General features: G+C 49.6%; 1 protein-coding gene across 4 annotated transcripts; it reads right to left on the bottom strand.

Moving 5' to 3' along the window:
- On the bottom strand, positions 1 to 26,650 carry CKB (creatine kinase, brain). Of its 4 annotated transcripts, XM_015417797.1 has the most exons (9): positions 26,556 to 26,650; positions 24,850 to 25,066; positions 24,143 to 24,321; positions 21,396 to 21,550; positions 18,579 to 18,711; positions 14,017 to 14,188; positions 8,787 to 8,910; positions 6,653 to 6,842; positions 1 to 426 (listed from the first exon to the last, which is right to left on the bottom strand). In XM_015417797.1, exons 2-9 carry the CDS (start codon positions 25,041 to 25,043, stop codon positions 248 to 250), a joined length of 1,326 nt encoding a protein of 441 aa, XP_015273283.1. In that variant the 5' UTR covers positions 25,044 to 25,066; positions 26,556 to 26,650; the 3' UTR covers positions 1 to 247. The 4 variants fall into 4 exon arrangements, with proteins under 4 accessions (XP_015273283.1, XP_015273280.1, XP_015273281.1 ...); XM_015417794.1 differs by lacking the exon at positions 24,143 to 24,321 and having other exon boundaries at positions 24,851 to 25,066; XM_015417795.1 differs by lacking the exon at positions 24,850 to 25,066 and having other exon boundaries at positions 24,143 to 24,330.
- Between the last annotated feature and the right edge of the window lie 647 nt (positions 26,651 to 27,297).

The raw sequence follows: 27,297 nt of genomic DNA, 5'->3' as shown, positions 1-27,297 counted from the left end.
GCCAAACAATGTTTTTTATTTCAGTTTTGTCAGTGACATCTCAGCCATCAAAAAAATAAACTCTAACACATATGGATGGAAGACTTTTCTACAAGTGTTACTAAGTGGACGTTTTCTTCTCTTTTTTTGACTCCCAACAGGTGTTTGTTTATTGGAGCATTTCATTTTCTTTTGATTATTCATCCAATAAGTTAGGAAGAAGCATGGGCGGCGGCGGAGGGGGGGGCAGGAGGGGTTAAAGTGCTTTTCATTTCTGAGCTGGGATGAGGTCATCGATGGGCTGGCCCTTCTCCAGGCATTTCTCCATCTCGATCAGCAGCTTCACCCCGTCGACCACCATCTGTACTAGCTCTACCTCGGAGAACCCAAGGCGGTCGGCATTCGAGACGTCGAAAACACCTCCTACGGCAGCTGTATCGACACCGCCTAAAAAGGGGGGGGGGAAGCAAGCCAGAATACAGATCAAGTTGACAGGCAGAGTCATTACCATATACAGCTGTCTCTAGAGACTCTTTGCGAGAGGTGGTGGAGGGGAGAGAAATACGCAGCCAAGTTTTAGAACCAACATTCCGAGTCAGAAGAGTTTTGGCAAGATTAGCGGGATCTCTGGGGGGAGTTTTATATGCTCCTGTCGTCCTGCTTGCAGATATATTTTTTTCTAACAAGGCAGAGATCTGAGAGGAGGGAGATGGCAGATGGAAAAAGATCTTTTTCACAGCCCCGAAGCTTATCTCCAGAACCTATTGATTGCCAGAAATTAGCTTTCGGTTACATTGAAATTAAGACAGCTAAGAACATATGAAGAGCCGTGCTGGAGGTTCATCTAGTCCAGCATTCTGATAACGCAGTGGCCAAACAGCTGCCTCTAGGAAGCCCGGGAAGACTGCAAGAGCATCATCTTGCCTGTGCTCCCTACCAACTGATTTAAGGAGGTATACGCCCTCTGCTACTGGAGGGAGTAGAGATCCATCACAATTAGTAGCCATCGATGGCCCAGTCCTCCGTGAACTTGTCCACTCCTCCTTTTAAAGCCCTCCAAGCTGGCGGCCAGGACCACATCCTACGGCAGCAAGTTCCACAAAACAACTCTGTGCTGTGTGAAGGAAATACGTCCTTCCAGCTGGCTCCTGAGTTGGCCACGCCCAGCAGGAACTTGTTAGCATAATAGGCCACGCACAAGCCAATCATTAGGATTGGCTACATTAGGGGTGTGTGGCTTAACATGCAAAGAAGTTCCTGCTACAAAAAAAGTTCTGGGTTTTGACAACAAACAAGGTAAACAGAATAAGAAGCAAAAGATGCGTGTGGCTGGATAACCACACTTCTGGTGACGTGGGGGTGCCTATTATGCTAATGAGTTCCTGCTGGGCTTTTTCTACAAAGAAAGCCCTGCGTCCTTCTGTAGCAATTCATTGTGAGATTGTGCTACTTTTTTTCTGCAGGGGCAATCTCAACTTCATGGCTCCCCCACTGGGCATTTATGATTACCATTATGATTCCACCAGGCGTTCAATTGCCATCCCCCCGGGGGGGGGGGGGGGTTGCCTTGTTCCCTGAAATATTGAGGCAGCCTGAACCACGCACACAATATCAGAGCGAGATCGACCACCAGGACGGCACGGAAGGCTGAGCGCCATCTTAAATGCAATCTGTTCGATGGTTTTACTTTTATTGTTAGCACCTTTTAACGTATTGTCACATGGTTTTATTATTATATTTGTCGCTGGTTTGTCCTGTTGTGAGCCAGCCATGGCTAGGAGGGCAGGGTATAAATGTAATATATAAATAAATACATGCTCCATGGGTCTGAGAAACACCACAGCGACCACAAAAAGCTATGGTCAATGTTCCTTGAGGAACTGGGAAAGAATACTCCTGCTAGCCAATGCTCCCTTTAAGCTATGGAGTCTTGTGAGCAAATACGGTAATCTACTTTGTGAGCTCCTGGCATTAAAGTTGTGAGCGAGTGATTTGGCTGCTGCATAAATTAGTTTGCTCTGGAGCAATGCTCCCTCTAAGCTGTGGAGTCTTCTGAGCAAAAATTCTACTTTGTGAGCGACTGGCATTAAAGTTGTGAGTGAGTGATTTGGCTGCTGCATAAATTAGTTTGCTCTGGAGCAATGCTCCCTCTAAGCTGTGGAGTCTTCTGAGCAAAAATTCTACTTTGTGAGCGACTGGCATTAAAGTTGTGAGTGAGTGATTTGGCTGCTGCATAAATTAGTTTACTCTGGAGCCATCCTTCCTGTGCTAAGACAAAAATGTGTGAGTCAGAGGCTAAAAATCTGTGAGCTAGCTCACACTAACTCAGCTTAGAGGGAACACTGCTGCTAGCCATCTTGAAAAGAAAAGGCAATGAGCTTTTCAGGTGAAAGAAGCTCTTAAGAATATTAAGAGTCCTGCTAGTTCAGGCCAGTGGTCCATCTAGCCCAGCATCCTGTTTCACACAATGGCCAACCGGCTGCCCTGGAGGACCAACCAACAGGGCATAGAGGCTGAGGCTTCACCCAAAAATCCCTCCTAGCACTGGATTCCAGAGGATTGTTACCTCCACGTATGGATGTTCCCCTTATTTTATTTTTCATATTTATAGCCCGCCCTTCCCACAAGCGGGTAACAGCATATCGGCAATACAATAAACAGAATTTAAAATTTAAAACACCATCGTACAACATTAAAATGGATAGACACAGCCCAAGTCAGAAATTGAGTCGTTGGGAGAGGTTCTCTGGCCAGTTGGTACAAATAAGTATAGACTGGTATTAATGGACGGAAGGTTGGAGACACAGACACCTCAGAGAGGTCATACATGAACGGCTCCATCTTACAGGTGTGCGGAATTGAAGATGATCGCACAGGGCCCTGATCTCAAGGGGGAACATATCCCATCAGGCAGGGGCCAGGGCAGAAAAGGCCCTGGTCAAGGCAAGACAGACATCCTTTAGGCCAGGGACCAGCAGGAGTCGTTGATCCATAACCAACATGGCTAGTAGCCACTGATGGGGCAGTTCTTAAGGACAGCTCATCCTATTATTCAGATAAAGCAGTACATCTTTTAATGCACCACCCACATAAATAAGAGCTTTTTGTAGCTAGTTAACTGGCACAGTGCAAGAAAGCACACACGTATCCAGTCTGGAGAAGCACAGACAATAATTCCCCCTTTTCTATCCAGGGAATGTACAGAAGAGCTCCTAATGAGTTTTACTGACAGGATATCCCCAAGCTGAAACCTGGTGGCTTGGTCCCAGCCGTTCCGTGAGTTCAAGGCAAAGCCAAGGTTTGAACGGGGGTGGGGGGTTCCAGTTCTGAACCTATTAGGATACACCAGCGCATCTTGCAGAAAGCAGCATAGCTCTTTCGTCTCAGGCCCAGGTACTAGGCCACTTGACTGATGCTCAACAAGAGCTTCCCGACAGATACAGAAATTAGATACGGTGCTAAGATGGAAAGCAAATGGCCCACACAAGTGCCGCATGGAAGCATGACAAAAGCTCTTCAGTCTTACTGTTTTGGCTAGCGTCTGTCAAAGTCCCACACAGCGAGGACGACGGCCACACCACCAAGAAGGAGCATTAAGCTCCTCGCAAAATATCTAATCATCTCTGAAGGGACTTCCGTTCGAAGACAACTGGGGTTTAACCTGCTTTTGTCTCATTAAAGCTTCACCCTCTTTGTCTCTTACGCTGGCAATGTGGAGCCCGTTAGCTTCATGTAACTTGTTTTTTTAAAGGATCATTTATGTTTGCCAGCTTTAACAAGTATTAACTCTTTATTCCCTGGCTAGTCCAACCTCACCAGATTTTAGAAACTAAGCAGGGGTCCTGGTCAGTACTTTGACCGGAGACCAACAAGGAACACCAGAAGAAGAGATTGGATTTATGCTCCACACTTCACTTACAAACTCCTTTCCCTTCTCCTCCCCACAACAGACACCCTGTGAGGTAAGTGGGGCTGAGAGAGGTCTTTCCAGAACAGCTCTGACAGAACTATGGCTTGCCCAAGGTCATCCAGCAGCTGCAAGTGGAGGAGTGGGGAATCAAACCCGGTTCTCCCAGATTAGAGTCTGTGCACTTAACCACTACACCAAACAGGGTCCCTAAGCAGAGGTAGGCAATGGCAAACCAGCTCCAAAGGTATCTTTGCCTTGAAACGCATACAGGGTCACCATAAGTCAGCTGCAACTTGACAGCAAAAAACAAACAAAACCCCAAACTCTGCATCCACCACACACCACGGCCACATCTCAGATATGCTTTCATTTTTGCGCTTTGTGTCTCAGGTATGTATCATGGAGCAGAGGTCCATCAGTGGCTATTAGCCACAAGGTATAGATAGGGACTCTGGGGCAAGGGATGCTCTGTCTTCTTGGTGCTTGGGGGGGGGGTCAACAGTGGGAGGGCTTCTAATGTCCTGGCCCCACTGGTGGACCTCCTGATGGCACCTGGTATTTCTGGCCACTGTGTGATACAGAGTGTTGGACTGGATGGGCCTTTGGCCTGATCCAACATTGGCATCTCTTATGTTCTTATGGCCAAGAGGTGCAAGCCAGAAGGCGCTTGGTCCTTAGATCTTAGCCTGTGGCCCTGAAAAGCAGCCAAGAACATGCTATTGAAGCCACAAGAAAGTGTGCACAAGATGGCGGATGGATGTTTTGGGAAGTTTCTAGAACCTTTGCTGTTCTGGTCTAGCTCTGCCTTCTTATCAGGCTCTGCTGAGAGCAGGCAGTTTTGCCATGTCTCTGTGTTCAGAATCTGCCACACCCTAACAGAACCACAGGAGCAAGGCCTAGTCTCTGGAAGCTGCCTGTTGTGTCTCTGGTCCATGGGGCCAAGAGGTGCCCATCCAGATCAATAGTTCCTGCAGCAACACTAGTGGAATGAGAGCAATCGTGGCCTTTGCGGCCTGGATAATTTGCTTCTACAGTGTGAGAGAAACAGGCCTCCCATTTTTTTTTAGTTACAAAAACACGCACTGGAAAGCTTGGGAAGCAGTCCAGAAACAAAAATCCATCCATGCCTTTTAAGCATCTCCAGCACTGAATCAACCAAAGCCCAAAATAAACCATCTCCATGGTAATTTACTACACTGGTCTGTAGGAATCCACCCCTGTGTTTATGCAACGTCCTTGCAAACACCTCTTAGGTTCCATATTTATCTCTGTTAGTAAAATTAGCATTGTCCTGATGAATTTCGTGTGTCCTTCTCTGAGCTGAACGGATTGGCCCAGCTAGGCTCCACTTCTAGAAGTGAAACAATTTCACAGCACTTTTCCAGATGCCTGAAGGAAGGCTTCTCTTCCTCAACTGAAGAAGAAGAGAGGAAGAGATTGGATTTATACCCCACCCTTCACTACCCGAAGGCGTCTCAGAGCAGCTTCCAATCCCTTTCCCTTCCCCTCCCCACAACGGACACCCTGTGAGGTAGGTGGGGCTGAGAGAGCTCTTTTGAGAATTGCTCATGAGAGAACAGCTCTGAAGGAACTTGTTAACTGACCCAAGGTCACACCAGCAGCTGCACATGGAGGAGTGGGGAATCAAACCCGGTTCTCCCAGATTAGAGTCCGCGCTCCTAACCACTACACCAAACTGGCTCACTGGAGCAATACAGGTGGGGCCTTCAACTTGAAAGCGAGAAGGTACCTTTAGGCATTTTACAGATAGCAAAACTACATCCAAGAGCGGGGGGGGGGGAAGCCTCTTTGAGCCTGTGGGCACCTTTGGAATTTTGACCTAGTGTGATGGGCACAACCCCAAAATGGGTGCTGCAACTTCCCTTCAGTCACACAGCCAGGATCCCTGGGCTGTAATGGCAGCTGCTGCCAAAGCAGGGTTTCAAAAAACATGCATGACCATCAAATTTCCAATGGCCAATCAGAAGCCTTGCTGGGCAAAAGCCCCACCCACTCGTGCCCACTTTCTAAAGACACTTGAAGAGTGCCAGGAAAAGTGTGGGTGGGCACCATGACACTGTGGGCACACAGGCACTGTGTTGAGGACCCCATCCAAGAGAAACTTTGTCACTAGACCTATGGTGCAGGCAACGTCTTAACCCAGGTCTCCTGATACAAGACTGTAGCCACCAAGCTTACAAAAGTAAATGAACCACCCTTAGAGAAACAATAAGACACAGCAGCCTCTCTGGACATTATTTAACACACTGGCAGAAACATAAGAACATAAGAGAAGTCAATGTTGGATCAGGCAAATGGCCCATCCAGTCCAACACTCTGTCACACAGTGGCCAAAAATACCAGGTGCCATCAGGAGGTCCAGCAGTGGGGCCAGGACACTAGAAGCCCTCCCACTGTTGACCCCCCCAAGCACCAAGACTACAGAGCATCCCTTGCCCCAGAGTTCCTATCTATACCTTGTGGCTAATCGCCACTGATGGACCTCTGCTCCATATGTTTCTCCAATCCCCTCTTGAAGCCATCCATGCTTGTAGCTGCCACCACCTCCTGTGGCAGTGAATTCCATGTGTTAATCACTCTTTGGGTAAAGAAGTAGTTCTTTCTATCTGCTCTAACCTGACGGCTCAGTAATTTCATTGAGTGGTCGTGCTACCTCCGTGCAAAGCACCCCGGTTCTTTTCACCCTGAAAGGCCACGCACAAAGTGGGCAGAACCCCCCCCCCCGGATGTCCGACGACTCACCTGTGCCCCGTTTCTGCAGCCTCAGCCGCTTCAGGATGTCACCAAACTTCTCATGCTTGCCAAGGTTGGGTAACTTAATGTGAACGCCGGCGCGGAGGCCCGTCCCGAGGTTGGAAGGGCAGGTTAAGACGTAGCCAAGGTGGGGGTTCCACATGAATTCATAGTTTTTGGACTTGAAGAGCGTTTCGATCTAGGCCCAAAGGGAGACACACGAGTGTGAAGAACCAGTTCCTTTCCCCACAGACGGACCCAGAGATCCTCCTTGTTCAGTTTACGGCAATTTAAACTCCACCTCAGCCCCAGAGATTTTAGGGGGGGAGGGCAGAGTTGCTGCCCCCCTTTGAGAACAAGGCAGCCTACATTGTGGAATCAAGACACATGCTGCAGTTCTCCTGAAAACAGCTTGGGAGCCAACTTATTTCTCCTACTGTGCAGGTGCAGTTTGATGCTCCAAGTTAGGAATACCACTGGAATGTTTAGTCAGTATAGAATCATAGAGTTGGGAGGGACCTCCAGGGTCATCTAGTCCAACCCCCAGCACAATGCAGGAAATTCACAAATCCTCCCCCCACACTCCCAGTGACCCCTGCTCCATGCCTAGAAGATGACAAAAAAAAAATCCCTCCAGGATCTCCAGCCAAACTGGCCTGCAGAAAAATTGCTTCCTGATCCCAAAGTGGCAATTAGTAATTCCCTGGGCATGTAAGAAAAGGCCCTACAGCAGATGATGTATAAGCCAAGGTAGAAGAAGAAGCCATCCGAGCTAAAGCCAGCTGGTTTAGCCAATGCCCTGATAGCCCAGAGGCCACACAGGCAGAATGCTAAACTGGAAACTTGAAAGGACGTCATCCCTTGTTGAATAAGGCAACTTCTTACACCTTCCTGATAACCCTAGCAATGTGGGGGGAGGGAGAGTATGGCTTTGCAGGCCGTTGGTGGTCCCCGATCTTTGGCACCAATTGCTAGGAACAGACCAATAGAAGAAGAGGTGATTGGACTTATACCCCATCCTTCACTCAGAGTGGCTTACAAACTCTTTCCCTTGCTCTCCCCACAACAGACACCCTACAAGGTAGGCGGGGCTGAGAGAGCTCTGAGAGAACTGGTCTTGAGAGAACAGCTCTGAGAGAACTTGTGGCTGACCCAAGGTCACCCAGCCGGCTGCATGTGGAAGAGTGGGGAATCAAACCCGGTTCTCCAGATTAGAGTCCGCCACTCTTAACCACTGCACCAAACTATTGATGCAAAGTCTGGCAAAACGTGTCAAACATGCCAGTGTGGCTTAGTTAGAGCACCAGACTATGATTAGGGAGACCCGGATTCCAATCCCCATTCCACCATGGAAAGTTTGCCGGGTGACCTGGGGCCAGTCACACATGCTCAGCCTTACCGACCTCACAGGATTGTTGTGAGGATACAATGGAAGAGAGGAGAACAATGGAAGCCTCTTTGGACCCCCTTACGGGGGCAGAAGTGTGAACATAAACAATGCAGATAAATTATCCTTCGTGGACATGTGCCTTAGGACAACTGCTTCTGTGCACTGAATGGGTATATACAACAGGGGTCACTGGGGGGGGGGGATAGCTGTGAATGTCTTGCATTGTGTCGTGGGTTGGACTAGATGACCCCTGGCTTCCCTTGCAGCTCTATGTTTCTCTATATACATGCGTCTTACTCTAGCAAGGAGTGCTATACAACTCCATTCCTTAAACCTGCAGAATATGCTATAGTGGCTGTTTCAAGATTAAAAACCCAACAGGGAATTCAAGGCAAAATTAATTTATTTGTTAACAGGAAGATACATGGCCAGTGTTCTTTGATCTCTGCTGCTCCCAATCCAAACGGGACAGAGAAGACACAAAGGTCAGTATTCCCACGTCTCTGCTCCTCCCAGTACAAACGGGACAGCGATTCCAGTCCTAACGGCCAGGCTCTGTTGACCGGGAAGATCCCCTTTGGCTCACTGCAAGCGCAGTGCACCAAAAGCTCCATCCAAAAACACAGCAGCTTCAAATCCCCAGTTATTTTAGAGTTGAGACTAAGTCAGCATTTTAAAGGCTGCTGCAGGCAGCTCTGCAATGCACAACTGAGCCCTGGAATGCGCCTTCCCCGCCCGCCCCGCTCCGCTCACCTGCGTTAGTCCAGTGCAGAAGCGGTTGAAGACTTCCTTCATGTTCCCCCCTTTCTGCATGGAAATAACTCTAATGTGGTCCTCCTCGTTGATCCACACAAGGAAGGTCTTGTTGTCGTTGTGCCTGGAGGAGAGAGAAACCGAGACAGCTGTAGATCTCCCCCGAGTGCTTTTTATCCAAGCATTTTAATATCCATACCAAACAGGTTTCCTCTTTTGAAATGTCTTCTAGTCTGGCATTCTTACCTTGCAGTAGGGGTGTGCAAAAAAAAAAAATTGGCCCGTTTCGGATTCGGCCGAATTGGGCAGAATCAATTTTGGCCGGCAGAAAGACTCCCACATGTCAGTTTTGGCAGTTGGGGTTGACTGGGGAGTCCAATGTTTTTGACACTTGGTGGGTATCTTGGGGAGAGGCTCCAGCAGCTACCCTGCAAGTTTGGAGCCTCTCCCTCAAACCCCCTTCCCTCCAGCCCCCAGAATATACCTTATGTTTTTGCCATTGACTTCAATGGCCCACAGGATATAATGGGGCCGAATTGCTGCCGAAATTCGGAGAATCTGAATCAGCCTGCAGCAGTCTGAAAGGGGCCCGAATGGGCCATTTTCGGGGGTGCATTCGGTTCATACGAACCGAATACACATCCCTACCTTGCCGTAACGGTAGCCCAGTGGAACCATCCCAAACAGTTTTGAGCTGCCTTCCTTAACCAGAATGTTGCGCTGGCCACAGGTTTCAACACTCTGCTATCATTTCCCAGCACAGAATAGGTTTCCTAGCGCTTGACCCATTTGGACCCATTCAGTGTTGTAACGGTGAGAGTCAGAGACTAGGACTGCTTTAACCCACGCTGGATAATGCACTCTCTTTTTTCTTTGGGGGCAATTACTTTGTGAGTGTGTGCATGCACTGACATGCCCGCAAGTCTGGCGACCACTAGTGCAGCAAAGATGTTTCAGATGGATGACTTGATGTTGCCTGCCTCCGCCTCCCAGCCCTGGTATTCTCTGGAGATCTCCCATCCAAGTACTTGCCAGGGCTGGCTCTGCTTAGCTTGTCTGAGCTATCCAGGTCACAGTTTTTTGGGGGGTGAGTATTGTGTGTGTGTGTGTGTGTATAAGCTTGTGTGCTTGAAAGTCATGGAGACTTCTGGTGACCCCCTAGTGGGGCTAGGATGTTTCAGAGAGGTGGCTTGATATTGTCTGCCTCTGCAACCTGGCCCTGGGATTCCTTGGCAGTCTCTCATCCAAGTACTTGCCAGGGTCGGCCCTACTTAGCTTCCAAGACCTGACGAGACTGGGCTTGCCTTCTTAATTGGGGAGTTAGCATTGTGTGTGTGTGTGCGTGTGTGTGTGTGTGCGCGCTTGCGTGCCTGGAAGTCATGGTTGACTTCTGGCAATGCCTAGTGGGGCTTGGTCATTTCAGAGAGGTGGCCTGATATTGCCTGCCTTGGTATTCCTCAGCAGTCTCCCATCCCAAGTATTTGCCAGGGTCGGCCCTGCTTAGCTTCCGAGATAGGACAAGACTGGCCTTGCCTGAGCTACCCAGGTCAGGGCCTACTGGACTTTCAGTGCACTCCAGCAATCCTTTGCAAGTGGATTTTCCTGTTTCACACAGGAAAATTGAGTCACAAGCCATTCCTAACATGCACTGAAAGCGCATTATCCAGCATGGGTTAAAGCAGCCTAGGATCCAGAAGACCCACATTCGAATCCCCACTTGGCCATGAAAGTTCACGGGGTGGACTTGGGCTGGTCACTCCCACAGCCTAGCCTACCTTGCAGGGTTGCAAAGACAAAGGGGGGGTGACAATGTAGGTCACAATGGGTCCCCAATGGGGAGTGAGGCAGAAGGAGGAGGAGGAGGAGGAGGTGATTGGATTTATATCCCACCCTTCACACAGAGACTCAGAGTGGCTTACAAACACCTTTCCCTTCCCCTCCCCACAACAGACACCCTGTGAGGTGGGTAGGGCTGAGAGAACTCTGGCACAAACTGTTCTTTCAAGAACAACTTTTCCAGAGCTTGTGACTGACCCAAGGTCATCCAGCCAGGTGCAAGTGGAGGAGTGGGGAATCAAACCCGGTTCTCCCAGATTAGAGTCCGCACACTTAACCACTACACCAAAATAGCTACTAAATAAATGCCAACCTTATGATTCCAAAGGCAATCCCCTCCTGCCTCAGTACGGTGACAATGAAGTTACTTCCGTGGGACAAAAGACTGGCAATCAGCCATTGGGCTGTCAGCCAAGGCCCACCCATCTGGTCTCTGTCATCCATCAGTAGTGCATGGCCCATCTGATCCCACCAGGAAATGAGCAGTTGCCACAAATAGGGTGACCTCCCCTTCCTTGGAGGGAAGTCCACAGCGATTTTCGATCACCTTAGACTTGCAGGGACCCAGCTGACAAGCGTTCAGTGCCCCACTGGTGGACCCTCCTGATGGCACCTGGTATTTTTGGCCACTGTGTGACACACAGTGTTGGACTGGATGGGCCACTGGCCTGATCCAACATTGGCTTCTCTTATGTTCTTATGGGCCAGCAGCACCGTGCTGGAGGGGGGAGGGAAGATCGGCTCCCCAGCATCTCTCCAAAAACCAGAGACAGCCCCAGGGTTTGCACAACATTCCCGATGATGCTTCTAGCACAGCTCAGTGCAAGCAGAATACAGGTAAACAAGGAAGGCGCACATCGTTTGGCCCCACTGAGAAACCCTGAATTCAGAAAGTTCTCAGACTACTTCCAGCTCCTCAGACCACCCCTTGTGCCTTGGCTTAGCCAGCCTGTGGGTCCTTCAGACATGCCTATCGCTGCTTGCGAACACCAGAGGTGGATCTTGAAACTCTCTAGTATCCGAAGCTCAAATACTTTGGCCACCAAATGAGAAGGGAGCACTCACTGGAGAAGACCCTGATGCTGGGAAAGACTGAAGGTCAAAGAAGACGGGGAGGGCAAAGGATGAGATGGTTAGACAGTGTCATAGATGCAACGAACATGAAGTTGAGCAAACTTCAGAGGACGGCGGAAGACAGGAAGGCCTGGCGAGATCTTGTCCATGGGGTCGTGAAGAGTCAGACTCAACTGTGCGACTGAACAACAACAAAGCCCTTTCCTGGGATGCTGCTGAAGCTGGCCTCCCGCTCTGTAATTTCAGCTACCATGGACAGCACTTGCCAGCACACTAGCTTGGTGCTAGAGAGATAAAGTTACCAAGGAGCACACTGGAAAAATTACACCCAGGCAATGAGAGAGATTGCCAGCTAAGGATCTCGTACAGGGTGGTTGCATAGTTACAGAACCATCTAGAGCCTAGATTCTTGGCTTTCCCAGAATATATATATTTTTTATCATATATATGGCCAGGGAATCAAAGGCTTCAGATAGGAGGCAGCCTGAAACTCCTTTATGTATTCAGAACCAGAGCCAGCATGGCATAGAGGCGTGGGGCTGGACCGGAGCCTGTATTCAAATCCTGAATAGACAGCTAGATTAGAGTCCAGTAGCGCACCTTAGAGACCAACAAGATTTTGAAGGTATGAGCTTTCGAGAGACAACGTTCACACCTCAAAAATCTGGCTGGTCTCTAAGGTGCTACCAGACTTGAGCATTTCAGCCAGCAAAATATAGAAGGCTATTGCATCTAGTTGGAGAAGACAAGAGTTGGCTTGAAATAGAACCAGAAGTTAAAAATCATATTATTATTTTTAAATTTAAATGTATTAAGTTTAAAAAAGATTAAATTATAAAAAACAATATTCCATTCAGTTTCATGTTGCTTTTCATTTTAGATAACCAGGGCTTTTTCCCAGGACAATTTGAAGAAAGTAAAGAAGTTAAGCACTGCTTTGTTCCTAACAAAATAATGAGCTGTAGCAAGAGGCTGACGCCTTTCAATATAACAGGGTTACTCCTGAGGAAGACTGGGACGAAATGAACTTATATCCAGGTGCTCATTGAGAATGATGGACTTTTCCTTGTAATATTGTAAAGTTTCATTTATAATATAATATGATGTTTATCTTGGAAAGATTTACTAAATGTCCTAGTGGTGTCAAACTCACTGGAAATGTGTTAAAGTTTTTAAAAAATCTTTAATTGTGTTTGTCTGTGTCCTTTATAAAGTTTATATCTCTGCTACCTGGCATTACCTTTTATGACACGCATGGCCCAGCCCAACAAGGACTCATTTATGTCAGATCCAGCCTCCATAACAAATGAGTCCGACACCCCTGTTAGTCATTCACATCACTGTATCTGCTTGTTTGGTGTTATTTCCTATATGGATAACTGTGATCCCTTCTTGGTTTAAAGGTAAAGGTTCCTTTGCTCGAAAGCCAGTCGAATCCGACTCTAGGGTTGCGGTGCTCATCTCCGTTTCAAAGCCGAAGAGCCAGCGCTGTGCGAAGACATTTCCGTGGTCATGTGGCCGGCATGACTAAACACCAAGGCACACGGAACGCTGTTACCTTCCCACTGAAGTGGTACCTATTTATCTACTTGCAATTTCTTGCTTTCGAACTGCTAGGTTGGCAGGAGCTGGAACTAGAGACGGGAGCTCACTCCATCATGCGGCACACTCGGGTCTCGAACTGCTTAACTACCGACCGTCCACAGCCTGCAGTTCAGCGTCTTAACCTCTTGAGCCATCGCAGCTTCTTAGTTTACTCAATCGCAAAAGGGTAGTTGAAAAGGGGTGAGGGCTAAGTAAGTAACCGTTTGTATGCCAACCCAAATCTTAGTACCATTTTTAGTCTTGTAATCTTTCCCCCCCAATATTCACGTGCCATTGCCAAGTCACAACAGATCAGTGCTAGACGAAGCACCGCCCCTGCCCCCATGATTGGGATACAAATTCCTTTGTGCCTGGAACCGGTATTTCTGGCTACAGACTTAACTAGACATTGTACAGATCAGGTTGGAACCAGGGAAGTGTGACATGCGAAAACAGTCTCGTCAAGCAAAAACACAAGAACAGATTTAGAGTCCAGGGGCACCTTTAAGACCAACAAAGGTTTATTCGAGGTATGAGCTTTCGTGTGCATGCACACTTTGTCAAATGCTATTTGGAAAAACTGGGTATTACTGGATGGGACCATTTGACAGTAGACACCATTTTAACTACCCAAAACACCCAAACCTACTAAAACTAACTACTGAATTCAGCGGCCACTCCTGCAGATGTATCCACTTTCAACAGGGAGGGATTCTTCCTGAGGAATGTTACTCACCAGATGCCCCGGGCATCAGGCCAGTCCCGTGCCATCCCAGAGGCCAAGAGCAGAGGGGAAACGGGCTTGTCGAAGAGGAAGTGGTCGTCGATAAGCTGCTGCTGCTCCGCATCTGTCATGTTCTTCAGAGCATAATACTTCCCGTTGAGATCTCCTTCCAGGCTAGCCAGAGCTGAAAGGAGGACAGAGAACGTAACATCCAAATCACAAGATGTCATAGTCCCGCTCAATGTTCCCTCTAAGCTGTGGAGTCCTGTGAGCAAAAATTCAACTTTGTGAGCTCCTGGCATTAAAGTTTTGAGCGAGCGATTTGGCTCCTGCATAAATCAGTCTGCTCTGGAGCCATCCTTCCTGAGCTAGGGCAAAAATGTGTGAGCCAGAGGCTAAAAAACTGTGAGCTAGCTCAGATTAACTCAGTTTAGAGGGAACACTGGTCCCGCTGTACACTGCATCGGTCAGGCTGCACCTGGAATACTGTGTGCAGTTCTGGAGGCCTCACTTCCAAAAGGATGTGAACAGAATGGAGCGGGTGCAGAGGAGAGTGACGAGGATGATCAAGGGCCTGGAGACCAAGCCCTGTGAGGAAAGGCTGAGGGACTTGGGACTGTTCAGTCTGGAGAAGAGGAGGCTGAGGGGGGACGTGATTGCTCTCTTGAAGTCTTTGAAGGGCTGTCACTTAGAGGAGGGCATGGAGCTGTTCCTGTTGGCAGCAGAGGAAAGGACTCGCAATCATGGGTTTAAATTAAGGGCGGGAAGGTACCAGCTGGATACTGGGGAAAACGTTTTGACAGTAAGAGTTGTGCAGCAGTGGAATCAGCTGCCAAGGAGGTGGTGAGCTCCCCCTCTCTGGCAGTCTTCAAGCAGCGGCTGGACAAACCCTTGTCAGGGATGCTCTAGGCTGACCCTGCATTGAGCAGGTGGTTGGACTAGATGGCCTGTATGGCCCCTTCCAACTCTGATTCTAAGATTCTAAATTGAGGTTGGTTGGTTGGTTTTCAATAGTTTGCCTACAGAAGGGCACAAGCAAAGCCCTAGTTTCAGTCCATGGGCTTGTATACCAGGAATGTGGCACAATGAAGCTCAAGTATGCCTCCCAAGAAGTTCTGCATCTTAGGATACCTCTGCAGGGGCATTCACCAGTCAGCTCCAGACCCAGTTTATCAGCAGCTTCCTCTCCAAGAACTCCATAAATCAAATCAGCATGACTTCTTAAGGCTCTCTCACCCCTCTAGCATGGAAAGGGTGCTGGTCAGTTAGCCATCTGTTCGTTGACTATAGGCAAGTATTCCATGAACCTAATGATGCCACTTGTTTTGGGTGGCATTTTAACTTTTTGATTTAGAAGTTACCATTCAATAGCAAGGGCAGGAAGGGGTCCCGTATTTACCAGCCCTGTGACATTCAAGGGTAGACCTAACAGCAAAGGTTCTTCTACTGGTTGTAGCATCAGGCACTACTCCAAAAAGGATAAACTGGCCGGCAAATATTTGTAACCAACCCTTCCCTTGCTTTATTCAAGTTCTAAATTCCATTCCCTCACACACACACACAGAAACATTTGAAACTGTCGGTGCTCCTAGTGTTTCAGGACAAAAACAACAGAAAACTATCCAGCAGGTTGTTTCCATTGATAAAATAAACACCGAAAGCTGTTAAATTATTTAAGGACATTTGTTTTGTAACTTGCTTAAGTCTCATATCCATTGAGGTTTTAAGAACCATTCTATCAAGAGGAGGAGGAGGAGGAAAAGGAGGGGGATTTATACCCCGCCCTTCACTACCCAAGGGAGTCTCAGAGCAGCTTACAAACTCCTTTCCCTTCACCTCCCCACAACAGACACCCTGTGAGGTGGGTGGGGCTGAGAGAGCTCTTGACAGAAACTGCTCTTTTTTCAAGAACAGCTGTGCCAGAACTATGGCTTGCCCAAGGTCATCCAGCAGGTGCAAGTGGGGAATCAAACCCAGTTCTCCCAGATTAGAGTCCGCGCACTTAACCACTACCCCAAACTGAAACATCCTTTTGCTTTTTATGAATGGCTGTAAACATATTTTCTCTTTGTATTAAGTTGCTATGTACAATAATTGTCTGCAGTACTTAGAATGAAAATTTGAAATGGTTAACTTAATAGAATAATGAAATATGTTTGAGCAATATTTGACTGGTCAAGTCGTTTGACAGTTGTGCAACGATGCCCAAAACAAAAGATACTTTTTGCCTTCTGCCAGGAGGTGGAAGTTCCCAGTGGAACACGTGCTGACCTCTCCCAACACACGTACAAATACAAGCCAAGAATGACTTCTTTCTCCTAACGGGAGCCCCACGGCCCAACTCCTGGCCCGGATATTGCTTGGATTGCTCCATGTTAGCCTTTACTGAAAGAGAAACTTCATCTATCACCCTCTGAATATTAAAGATGCCGATTAAAGTGCCTTGGATTAAGTACATACCAGAATTTTCATCTTTATTTAAGACGCTTGGTCCGGCTGGAGTAATAAAACAGCCAGACCAAATATATTACACAGGAATATTTATAACCCACTTTCCCCCATGGCTCAAGGCAGTTTACAACCCCAGATTTCAAATATACACTAAGCCCCCTAAGTAAGCCCTCCCCCTAAAAATTGCCTGCTTCTGGACACCCCATTAAGAGCCCTGGCAAAGGAAGAGGAGGAGGAGGAGGAGATTGGATTTATACCCTGCCCTTCACTCGGAGTCTCAGAGTGGCTTACAAACTCCTTTCCTTTCTCCTCCCCACAACAGACACCCTGTGAGGTAGGTGGGGCTGAGAGAGCTCTTTCCAGAACTGTTCTTTCAAGGACAGCCCTGACAGAACTATGGCTTGCCCAAGGTCATCCAGCAGCTGCAACTGGAGAAGTGGGGGATCAAACCCGGTTCTCCCAGATTAGAGTCCGCACACTTAACCACTACACCAAATCACCTTTGCAGGGGCACCTAAACATCCCTAGAGGTAGCACCTCCTCCATGCACACAGCCCATTTCACCTCCTCCCTTTTTTGCCATTGGGTTGCAGCCAACGTATGGTGACCCCCTAGGCTTTTCAAGGCAAGAGACATTTAGGGTGACTTGCCACTGCCTGCAAAGCACTTCCATGATAGATCTGAGTGTCCCTATCCTGAAGTGCTTGTGGACCACGAATATGTTAAAAGCCAGTTTGGTATAGTGGTTAAGTGCGCGGACTCTAATCTGGGAGAACCGGGTTTGATTCCCCACTCCTCCACTTGCAGCTGCTTGGATGACCTTGGGCAAGCCATAGTTCTGATAAGAGCTGTTCTTGAAAAAGAGCAGTTTCTGTCAAGAGCTCTCTCAGCCCCACCTACCTCACCGGGTGTCTGTTGTGGGGAGGGGAAGGGAAAGGAATTTGTAAGCCGCTCTGAGACACCTTTGGGTAGTGAAGGGTGGGGTATAAATCCAATCTCTTCTCTTCTTCTTCTGTATAGCAACCCTGGACTTCCTTGGTGGTCTCCCATTCAAACACTGACCAGGGCTGGCCCTGGCTTAGCTTCTGAGTCCTGAGGAGACTGAGGAGGCTATTGTCATGGAATTAGGGCATGGATTGAGCCTCAGTTCTCTGTTAAACCTACGTGACTTTAATTTCTATAGCAATTGACCTCTAAAGTTGAATCTTTGGTTCTGTTTCCCAGGAGGCTTCAGGGCTCTGCTAAGCGCTGTGGCCTTCTGGTACCAATAACCCTATACGTGATTTTTGCCTCACACGGCTTTTACCTTTTGGAGTGTTTATACATTATCAAATTCTAAATAGATCTGTAACTAGTTTGACTCTGTTGAGTGAGCCTGACTTAACCCAGCTGTCCTCAACTTTCCTGATCCCAGACATAGAAAGGGCTGAGCTTTGCTGTATACATCAGAGACGTCTCTCAAATGCTTGTCACAGACTTGACTGACAGTTACATTAGCATCTGTGGTTGGGAAAGGGTACTTAATGTCTGAGTTGTTCTGGCTGGCCCCCCTTCCGTTGTTGCCCTTGCCAGAGCAACCAAGGATATCCTTTCTAGAATTAAAAGTGCCCTGTTTTACGCATTGGGGGGTTGTGCTGAAATATCCTGTGTTGAATACTGAAATGCTGTAGAAGTGTTTTCTGATTTAAGAGTGTGTAACGGAATTGAGCTTCGGTTTAGAACAACCGACTGTCTCTCTCTCTCGATGCGATTGGGAAGCCAGCTTCTCTCCCTCCCAAAATGAACACAGTCGGGACGGGAGTGCGTGAAAAGGTTCCCGCAGCCCTCATTTCCCCAACAGCTGACTTATGGAGACTCCGTAGGGTTTTCAAGGCAAGAGATGTTCAGAGGTGCTTTGCCATGGCCTGCCTCTGCATAGCAACCCGGGACTTCCTTCGTGGTCTCTCATCCAAACACCAACCAGGGCTGACCCTGCTTAGCTTCCAAGTCCTGACGAGACTAGTCTGGGCTATCCAAGTCAAGGCATTCCTCATTCCCCGCCCCTGTGAACCTTCAAGCATCCAGTCATCCCCAAGGTTACACAGCCACATTTGCCACAGAGAGCAAGCAACGGCGTCCTTTACCTTCCACACACAGCTTCTCGATCGCACGCCTCTCTCCCCGGCTGCAATGGGGGGGCAGACAGTAGCCACGGATGCTCCTACCGGTTCGAACTCGTGAGCTGAGGACATAGTTGGGGTCCAGGTCATCACCCCCCTACAAGAGAGAAAGGGGGGGAAACTTGAAGCAGCGCCACCCCAAGACTCAGAACCACATCCTTCCCCTGAGCCAGCTACTCGTGGGAGGCTCTGGGGAAGGGAGCCAAGGAGGATTTGGCAAGGCCTGAAGTCACCCGGCTCAGCTTTACGGCTGAAGATTCCCTCACGGCTCATTAAATCGCAGGTCAGGTGGCAGAGCCCTCAGCCCACGGCTCACAAGTTCACCACTGACTTCTCGGGCTAGGGTCGCTTATGAGGGAAGAAAAACCTAGTATTTTGCCAGCAGCAGAGCCAGGTTGCGGGTAGGGGACCCTTCCCTTCCAGAGCCTTTAAAGCAAGGCCAGCTTCTAGCCAGTGCTAGGTATGTAGTCCTGCAGAAGGCCACATTCCTGAGCAACTTTGTTTATATTCCCACAGAAGGGGAAGGACATAAGAAGAGCCCTGCTGGATCAGACCAGTGGTCCATCTAGGCCAGCATCCTGCCTCTCACAGTGGCCAACCAGTTCCTCTGGAGTGGCATCAACAGTTCACAGAGGCTGAGGCCTTCCCCTGATGTTGCCTTCCGGACATGGGATTCAGAGGTTGACTGCCTCTGAATGTGGAAGTTCCCCTCAGTCACCACGGCTGGTAGCCACAGACAGACTTATTCTCCCAGATTAGAGTCCGCACACTTAACCACTACACCAAACTGGATCACTCCTGTGTTTCTTCTATGCAAACAATGACATCAGCCTTCCAGGACTGCTCTTCCTTACAAGCCAACTACACTTGGGGGCAGGGGAAGAATCAATGAGTTGGAAGGGACCGCCAGGGTCGTCTAGTCCAACCCCCTGCACAACGCAGGAAATTCACAACTACCTCCCCCACACATACCCCGAGTAACCAAACTGGCCTGGAAGGAATTACTTCCTGCCCAAGGCTTCCTCTAAGCTGTGGAGTCTTGTGACCAAAAATGCTACTTTGTGAGCTACTGGCATTAAAGTTGTGAGCGAGCGATTTGACTACTGCATAAATTAGTTCGCTCGGGAGCCATCTTTCCTGAGCTAAGGCAAAAAATGTGTGAGCTGGAGGATAAAAATCTGTGAGCTAGCTCACGCTAACTCAGCTTAGAGGGAACACCGTTCCTGACCCCAAAGTGGCGATCGGCATTTCCCTGGGCGTGTAAGAAAGGGCCATGAGAACTAAGCACTGATGCAACCCTTCCTGCCCTCCCTTCTCGTGATCTGCCCACATTCACACAATCAGCATTGCTGTCAGATGGCCATCTAGGCTCCGCTTGAAAACCTCCAAAGACAGCCCACCACCTCCTGAGGAAGCCCAAAGACAATGGTTCATGTTGCACCCAGTGTTTGTTAACAGAAGAGTCCAACGCAAGGAGGCTTCACTCCCTCCGGTCTCTCTCCATGGGCATCACATGCCCATTTAAGAGGAACTATTCAGGGAAGACGGCGACCAATGGCCCCTGGCCAAGCACCCACACCACAGACAACGCAAAGACCCAGTATTTGCACCCACCCTTGTCTGCTGACCTAGGTCAGGGATTTGGTCTCGTAGACTGGTGATCCTGGGGGCAGACTCAGAGGTGAAAGATCAGTTGTGCTAACTGGTGACGGCCTCGGCCCCCCCGCACCTTTCGACGGGGTTATTTCCAGCCAACCTAGATGCTGATGAGATCAGCTAGGCGTTGGTACGGATGCACCGGAGCACTGCTGCAGATAAAAGGAGCTCTGCTCACAGAGTACGGCTTTCTTGCCTGCTCTTCTCCCCCCCCCCATTGCAGCCCCAGAGGCCCCCCAAATGCTGCTCTGGGGAAAGAACTGCCCTCTGCCAGCAGAAATCCTTCCATCTGCAAAACATCCCCCCGGCAGGCCTAAGCCACACTATACAAAACTAAGGCCAGAACAAAGTTTGAGGCCAGTGGCACCTTTAAGGCCAATGAAGTTTTATTCCGGGTCTAAGCTTTCCTGTGCGTGCCCACTTCTTCAGATACCATGCACACACAAGCTTATGAGAGCCAGTTTGGTGTAGTGGTTAAGTGTGCAGACTCTAATCTGGGAGAACCGGGTTTGATTCCCCACTCCTCCACGTGCACCTGGCTGGATGGCCTTGGGCAAGCCATAGTTTTGACAAGAGCTGTCCTTGAAAGAGCAGTTTCTGTCAGAGCTCCCTCAGCCCCACCTACCTCACAGGGTGTCTGTTGTGGGGAGGGGAAGGGGAAGGAGTTTGTAAACTGCTCTGAGACTCCCTTGGGTAGTGAAGGGCAGGGTATAAATCCAATCTCTTCTTCTTTTTCTATTATCTCACAGGGTGTCTGTTGTGGGGAGGGAAAGGAGTTTGTAAACTGCTCTGAGACTCCCTTGGGTAGTGAAGGGCAGGGTATAAATCCAATCTCTTCTTCTTCTTATGCCCAGAATAAAACTCTGTTGGTCTTATGAGGTGCCACTGGACACAAACATTGTGCTGCTGCTTCAGGCCAACACGGCCACCCACCTAAAGCCAAGGCCTGTCTCGTGCTTGCCGAAGAGCAAAGCACTGACGGTTTGTGCCATACAGGACTTTGCCAGAAGTCAGCCGTGTTACTAGAAATTGCAGACAGGAGCAGGACTAGCCAAGATTTTGTTAAGCGCATGCTATTTTTCCTGCGGATCAAACATGCACAGCTTTTCAAAGAGGCCTCTCTACCTTCAGGTGATCAGGATTCAAGTCCGTCTTATGCTGGTCCGAAGGCTTGTATCCCCCGTGGCGGTCCTCGATAATGGGATCAAAGAGTTCATGAAACACTTCGTAGCACTCTTCGTCGCCAGCCACACACCCAACGGTCATAATGTAGGGATGGCCTTTAGGAAGAACAACCCAGGAGAGAAGGATTTGGGTAGATGCTCAGGAACAAGTCAGGAGGACGCTCCATTCCCAGAGGGTAACACCACCAAGTGACAGACACACCACACTTTATACAACTGACACAATTTACAGTTTTTACATTAGAAGCCTTACGAAGTGCAAATAAGCCACAATCTGGTCAAGTAAAAGCCCAGTCTGGTAAGATTTTGCCATCAGAAAGTCCATTTAGGACTGAGATTCTTGGAAAACTGTTTTGTTTTGAACAATGAAAAAATGTTAAAGCAGCAGAAGGCTCTAGATAGCTATACTGGATAATGTTCAAGCCCCACAATTTTGAAGATGCTTCCTGTTCCCACCATACTAGCTTGCTCATGTTGACAAGAATCTTTTGCTTTTGGGCAAAAGGAAGGGCTTTGTAAGGTCATTTGGACAATTTGTCCACACAAGAGGCTATGATCTGGTAAAAAGACATTACTCAGCTTCCAAAAATCCCATAAAGGCTTCTTTTCACAATTTCCCCCAAAAGCCTTTTGCCTGCTTGTGCATATCCAGGGCTACATACACTCTGCCAAGAATACAGTTCTGCCCTGGACGATCCAAGTTCCTCCGCTAGTACACATTATACAAGTAGACCAAGACTCATCCCCCACCAAAATCTGGTTTTTTTGCAAAATAGTAAAAATGGCAAAAAGAACAAAGATGGGAAGGGAGCTACACCACCAGGCACGAAAGCCTTCTGAGATTTCAGCAGATATGGCCATACGGACTAGAAGCTTTACTCGTTTTATTTTTTGCCGTCAAGTCACGGCTGACTTCTGGTGAGCCCATGAGGTTTGCAAGGCAAGAGACTGCCAGAGGTGGCTTGCCATCGCCTGCTTCCACACAGTGACCCTGGACGTCCTTGGCGGTCTCCCATCCAAACACTAACCAGGGCCGACCCTGCTTAGCTTCCGAGATTTGATGAGACTGAGCTGACTGCCCAGGTCTCAAGCCTGAAACAAACTAGCCAAGTTCCTTAGAATTCCACTCTCGGTTCTCTACTAGGTACATTTTCTGCGCTCGCACAGAGTTGTGGTGTTCCTTAAAACTCCGCTCTGGTGAGGCAGGGCTCTGAGGGGGACTCGCTTCTGTTGGGAATCCACAAGATCTCATTTACACAGAACTGTTCCACAACCAGGATGGTAACTTACAAGAAGGCTTCTTTGGGAAGCTGAACGTCTGGAGGCCCGTTCGGAATTTTGACTCGGCAGTGATCTGACTACAAGACAAAGTCTCTCCCACCACCACACAGTGGTGTGGGTCGGGGTTCAACCCCCCCCCCCCGCTCACACAATTCCCTGTGCATGACCATGCCCAGGGCTTTTTTTGTAGAAAAAGCCCAGCAGAAACTCATTAGCATATTAGGCCACACCCATGACAGCACAGCTCATTAGCATATTAGGCCACACCCCCATGTTACCAGAAGTGTAGTCATCCAGCCACACCCACCTTTTGCTTCTTATTCTGCTTACCTTGTTTGTTGTCAAAACCCAGGGCTTTTTTTATAGCATGTTAGGCCACACACCCCTAATGTAGCCAATCCTAATGAGTTCCTGCTGTTGGGTGTGGCCTATTATGCTAATGAGTTCCTGCTGGGCGTGGCCAACTCGGGAGCCAGCCGGAACTCCATTCCTGTGCGTTCCTGCCCAAAAATAGCCCTGACCATGCCAATGCCTACAGGCCAAGGCAGACAGGGTCCATTTAGCTTACCATCTTCTTTCCAGTACTCATGACATCAAGATAACATTCCATCCCCTACTCCTTTCCTTGGTAGTGGTGTAAAGTACCATCAAGTCGCAGCCAACTTATGGCAACCCCCATAGGGTTTTCAAGGCAAGAGGTGTTCAGAGGTGGCTGGCCATTGGCCTGCTTCTGAGTAGCAACTGCGGTATTCCTTGGCCACCTCCAGTGTTCCCTCCAAGCTGAGTTAGTGTGAGCTAGCTCACCGTCTTTTAGCCTCCGGGCTCACACATCTTCGTCTTCGCTCAGGAAGGGATGACTCCAGAGCAAACTAACGTACGCAGCGGCCGAATCACCTGCTCACAACTTTCATGCCAGTCGCTCACAAAGCAGGACTTTTGCTCACAGCTTGGAGGGAGCACTGGCCCGCCTCCCATCCAAGTTCTAACCACGGCCAACCCTGCTTAGCTTCTAAGATCTGACAAACTGAGGCTGGGCTGGGCCATCTCTTTAAGCACGTGTTATTCAGAGTCACACTGCCTCTTGAGAACAGAGGTTCTGTTTAGTTCTCGTGGCAAGTATCAGTGCAGGGATTTAGCCTGCACCTGACTCAGTATCTCTGTGGCCCCTCGTCATCCCTTGTAATATAAAGAGGGGTGGTTTATGACTGTGTGTGGGAGGGGAACAACAAGGAAACGCCCCTATCTACAACTCCATCCATGCCCACACTATCCAGCCTAGGTTTTTTCCTATGGCCATTCTGCTAGCCAGCAGCGAGACCTTCACACAGCCAAGGTCAACCTAAATAAGAAGCCGTGAGGTGCGTCAGCTGGGTCACAGAGGGTTGCTTTTGGGTTTTTTTTTTTTACCAGGATTATCAACCCCCGTCTGAATGCAATCATCCAAGGTGACTCCACTGGGGGTCTGTCTGTCTCTCAGCTTCTGGTACAACTCCGGGGTCAAGACCTTAGCCATGTGATTGTTGTGGGCGCTCAGGTCCGGGTATTCCTCATCAGGAGGCAGTTTCTGGTTATTAAATGGGGCCATTTTGAGATCGCTAGAGTGACAAAGAAAGACACAAATACTGCAAGCATTAAAGACAGACCCACAAAGCCTCGCACCTGTATCTGCTCCCCCTCCCTGCTTAGTTTACCAAAGAAGTGCCACTAAAAAAAAAAGCCATTAAAACAAGCCAGGTTGCAGGTGGAAGGGGATTTTAAAAAGCAGCTTCCTTGTCTCCAAAGCTCGACTCTTTTTTTTTACGAAGCGAAAAACAAATTCTCTTGTCTGGCCTTACAGAGATTTAGCAGAGCCTTTACAGAATTTGGTTGGCGTTTGGCAATGCCTGGACGGTCCATCCATATGGGTGTGTGGGTTTTTCTTGTAAACCATAGCAACAACCTTCTGGTAGAGCAAGATCTTTGTGCCAAGGATTTAAAACAGCTTGGAATTTTTTAAAAAAATATTATTTTTTGGCGGCCCGGCGGAGCTCTTTTTTTCCCCCCCAATGCCATTTTCAAAGCAGCACTTCCTCGTTAAACCACAGAGGGAGAACAGACCCATCCGGTCCTTTTTACCTGGGTTGTCCACCCCAGTCTGAATAGCGTCATCCACGGTAAATCCGCTAGAAGTCTGTTTGCCCCTCAACTTGCGGTAGAGGTCCAAGGTCAGGACTTTAGCCATGTGATTGTTGTGGGCGCTCAGGTCCGGATACTCGTCCTCCGCGGAGTTTTTCATCTTCATGAGGTTGTGGCTGTTTGAGAATGGCATGGTGGGCACCTGACTGCAAGGAGCTGGGGGAGAAGGAACAGAGAGGGGAAATCTATCACCTGGCTCGCTCCGAGGCATCAGCTTGGCAGGCCGCCTCCGGAAAGGATCCGGGCCACAAAGCAAGGTCACCTTGCCAGCCACCGGCCCTGCCCACCTCGACACTGGGAGCTGGCGTCTCCGGCAGGTGGAGCGGACTGGCAGGTGCTTGGCAAACATAGCTCTCCTGGCCTCCTGCTGACCCAGGTGACGACACACCTGCACACCCCAGCTAGGAAACACACCCCCAGAAGCCAAAAGGACCCAGGGAGTTAAGAGACTTGCCCAAGGTCAGCGCCATCGAGCAGTGGCAGCGCCAGGCACAGAAAGCGGCTCCGACGCGCGTCCTTTCCCTTTTTCCCCTTCGTCTCAAGGGGTCACCTTCAAGGCAAGGGCATTTTCCTTGCGGCGAGGGCGGGCTTTCTGCAGCAGGCACCTCGAAGGCTGCCCGGGGCTCCCGTTTGTTTGCACAGAGAGAGAGAGAGCGCGGCGCGTTCCCAGGAGACTCGAGCTCCAGAGACCGCCCCTCGGAGCGCCGGGCTGGGCGGCCGAGAGACGCCGCGTCTCCGTCTCTGCAAGGGGCCTGGCTGCAGGAGGGCAGCTTCGCTGGGGGGGAAGGCGAAGGGCTGGGGCCGGCCTGCGTGCCGCGCTCAGCCATTACCCCCTATATATGGGTGGTGGCTCAGCGGCGCAGTCGCCAGGAGCAGGTGACCGGCTCTGCATCTCTCGGCTCCAGGCGCCAGAGGGGAAAGCGAAAGAGAGAGAGGCGGCGGGAGAACCGCCCGGGCTCCAAGCGCAGACCGTTGCGCCTCGCTCGGCCGGCCGGAGGACTCGCGGTCCCCTTCCCGCCAAGCCCGGCGGCGGCTGGAGAGCCCCGCCTCGCCGTCCTTGCACGCGAGGAGACCGGGAGCGAATGGCAACCCGAGTCCTCGCCCGAGGGGAGGCTGCACGGCTCCAGTCGACCGCCTCTCCGAGCGGAGCGCTGTCGGCCAGGGAAGGGGGACCCGATGCCCGCAGCCTTCCCTTCCAGCCCACCTCAATTATATAACGAATTCCTCCGCTGGTTTAAAGCCTTGGCCGCGGAGCCGTCCCCTGCAAACACCCTGCTAAATGCCTGCTAATCTGGATTTAGAGGGGCCGCCTCACGCGGACCAGATAACCACAGTGGGGGGGGGGGAGAAGAGAAATACAGCCCCCCCCTTTCTCCTTATGCTCCAGGCGTCCATATTATAAGCTGGTCTACTCTGATCTCCTCCTCCCCATAGCAAAAAGAGCTTTCACACCCGATCATCTCCCCCATCACCACCAAAAATGGTACTTCGAAAACGCAGAAGGAAGTCCTCTTTTCCCCCCTCCTGGATTTTTTTTTAAACGGGGGGGAATCCGACCGGTCTTTCTCCTAAGCAACCCCATAACATCCTCCTCCTCCTCCCCTCAAACTAAAGAGAGCTGCCGCAGCTGGTCCCAAACACTTACCGGGAGCGTCAGAGAAACCGCAAGACTAGCCCTTATTATTACAATTTTCCTTCCCCCTTAGCCTCTTGCAGCCCCACCGCGCTCCCAGAAAGACCTGCCCGGAGTGGAACCTCTCCCCCCGCCTTCGCATCCCTTTTATACACCGCCAAAGCCGGCTTCCCATTGGTTGATAATCCAGTTGCATGAATCTGTCACTGCTGCTAATAATCTGTTTTTGAATCCTATTTCAGGGGGGGGGGGGGGGGGGTTTTCTCCCCTTTGCTCTTGCCCACTTTTAATGCCCCCCCCCTGTTTTGCTGTCAGGTCTCCCGGTCAGATGTTTAGGGTAAAGGGGGGGGAGGCGACTGAGTCCCAGAGCCCAACTCTGGACAGGCAAAGCAAAAGACCTTCACAGGGGTTCTGCTGCGAAGGGGCTGTGAGGGATGCTGCGATCCAAGCATGCTTACTTGGGAGGAAATTTTTCTTGGATGCTGCAGCGGGGCTGACTTCTGAGTAAACGGGTCCGGGATCCAGCGGCATGTGATATCAGATTCCACAAATGGGTTTGGGGTGTTTTTTTTAGAAAGCTCTAAATTGCATCTTCGACATTGAGGTATGGACTTTTACCTGGAATCCACTTCATCAGATGCATGAAGTGTCACTTTCGATTGGCATATATGCATAGAGCACAGAGTGCAAAAACTGGGAATGAAGACTGCCGGCTTTAGGAGCTGATTTCTTCCAAGGGCTTTTCCCCTTCTCT

This window comes from Gekko japonicus, unplaced genomic scaffold, assembly GCF_001447785.1.
Source record: "Gekko japonicus isolate JY-2015 unplaced genomic scaffold, Gekko_japonicus_V1.1 scaffold270, whole genome shotgun sequence".
Classification (NCBI taxonomy): Eukaryota; Metazoa; Chordata; class Lepidosauria; order Squamata; family Gekkonidae; genus Gekko; species Gekko japonicus.
Note: the sequence above shows the minus strand (reverse complement) of the source record. Positions and strands in the feature narration are given on the sequence as shown.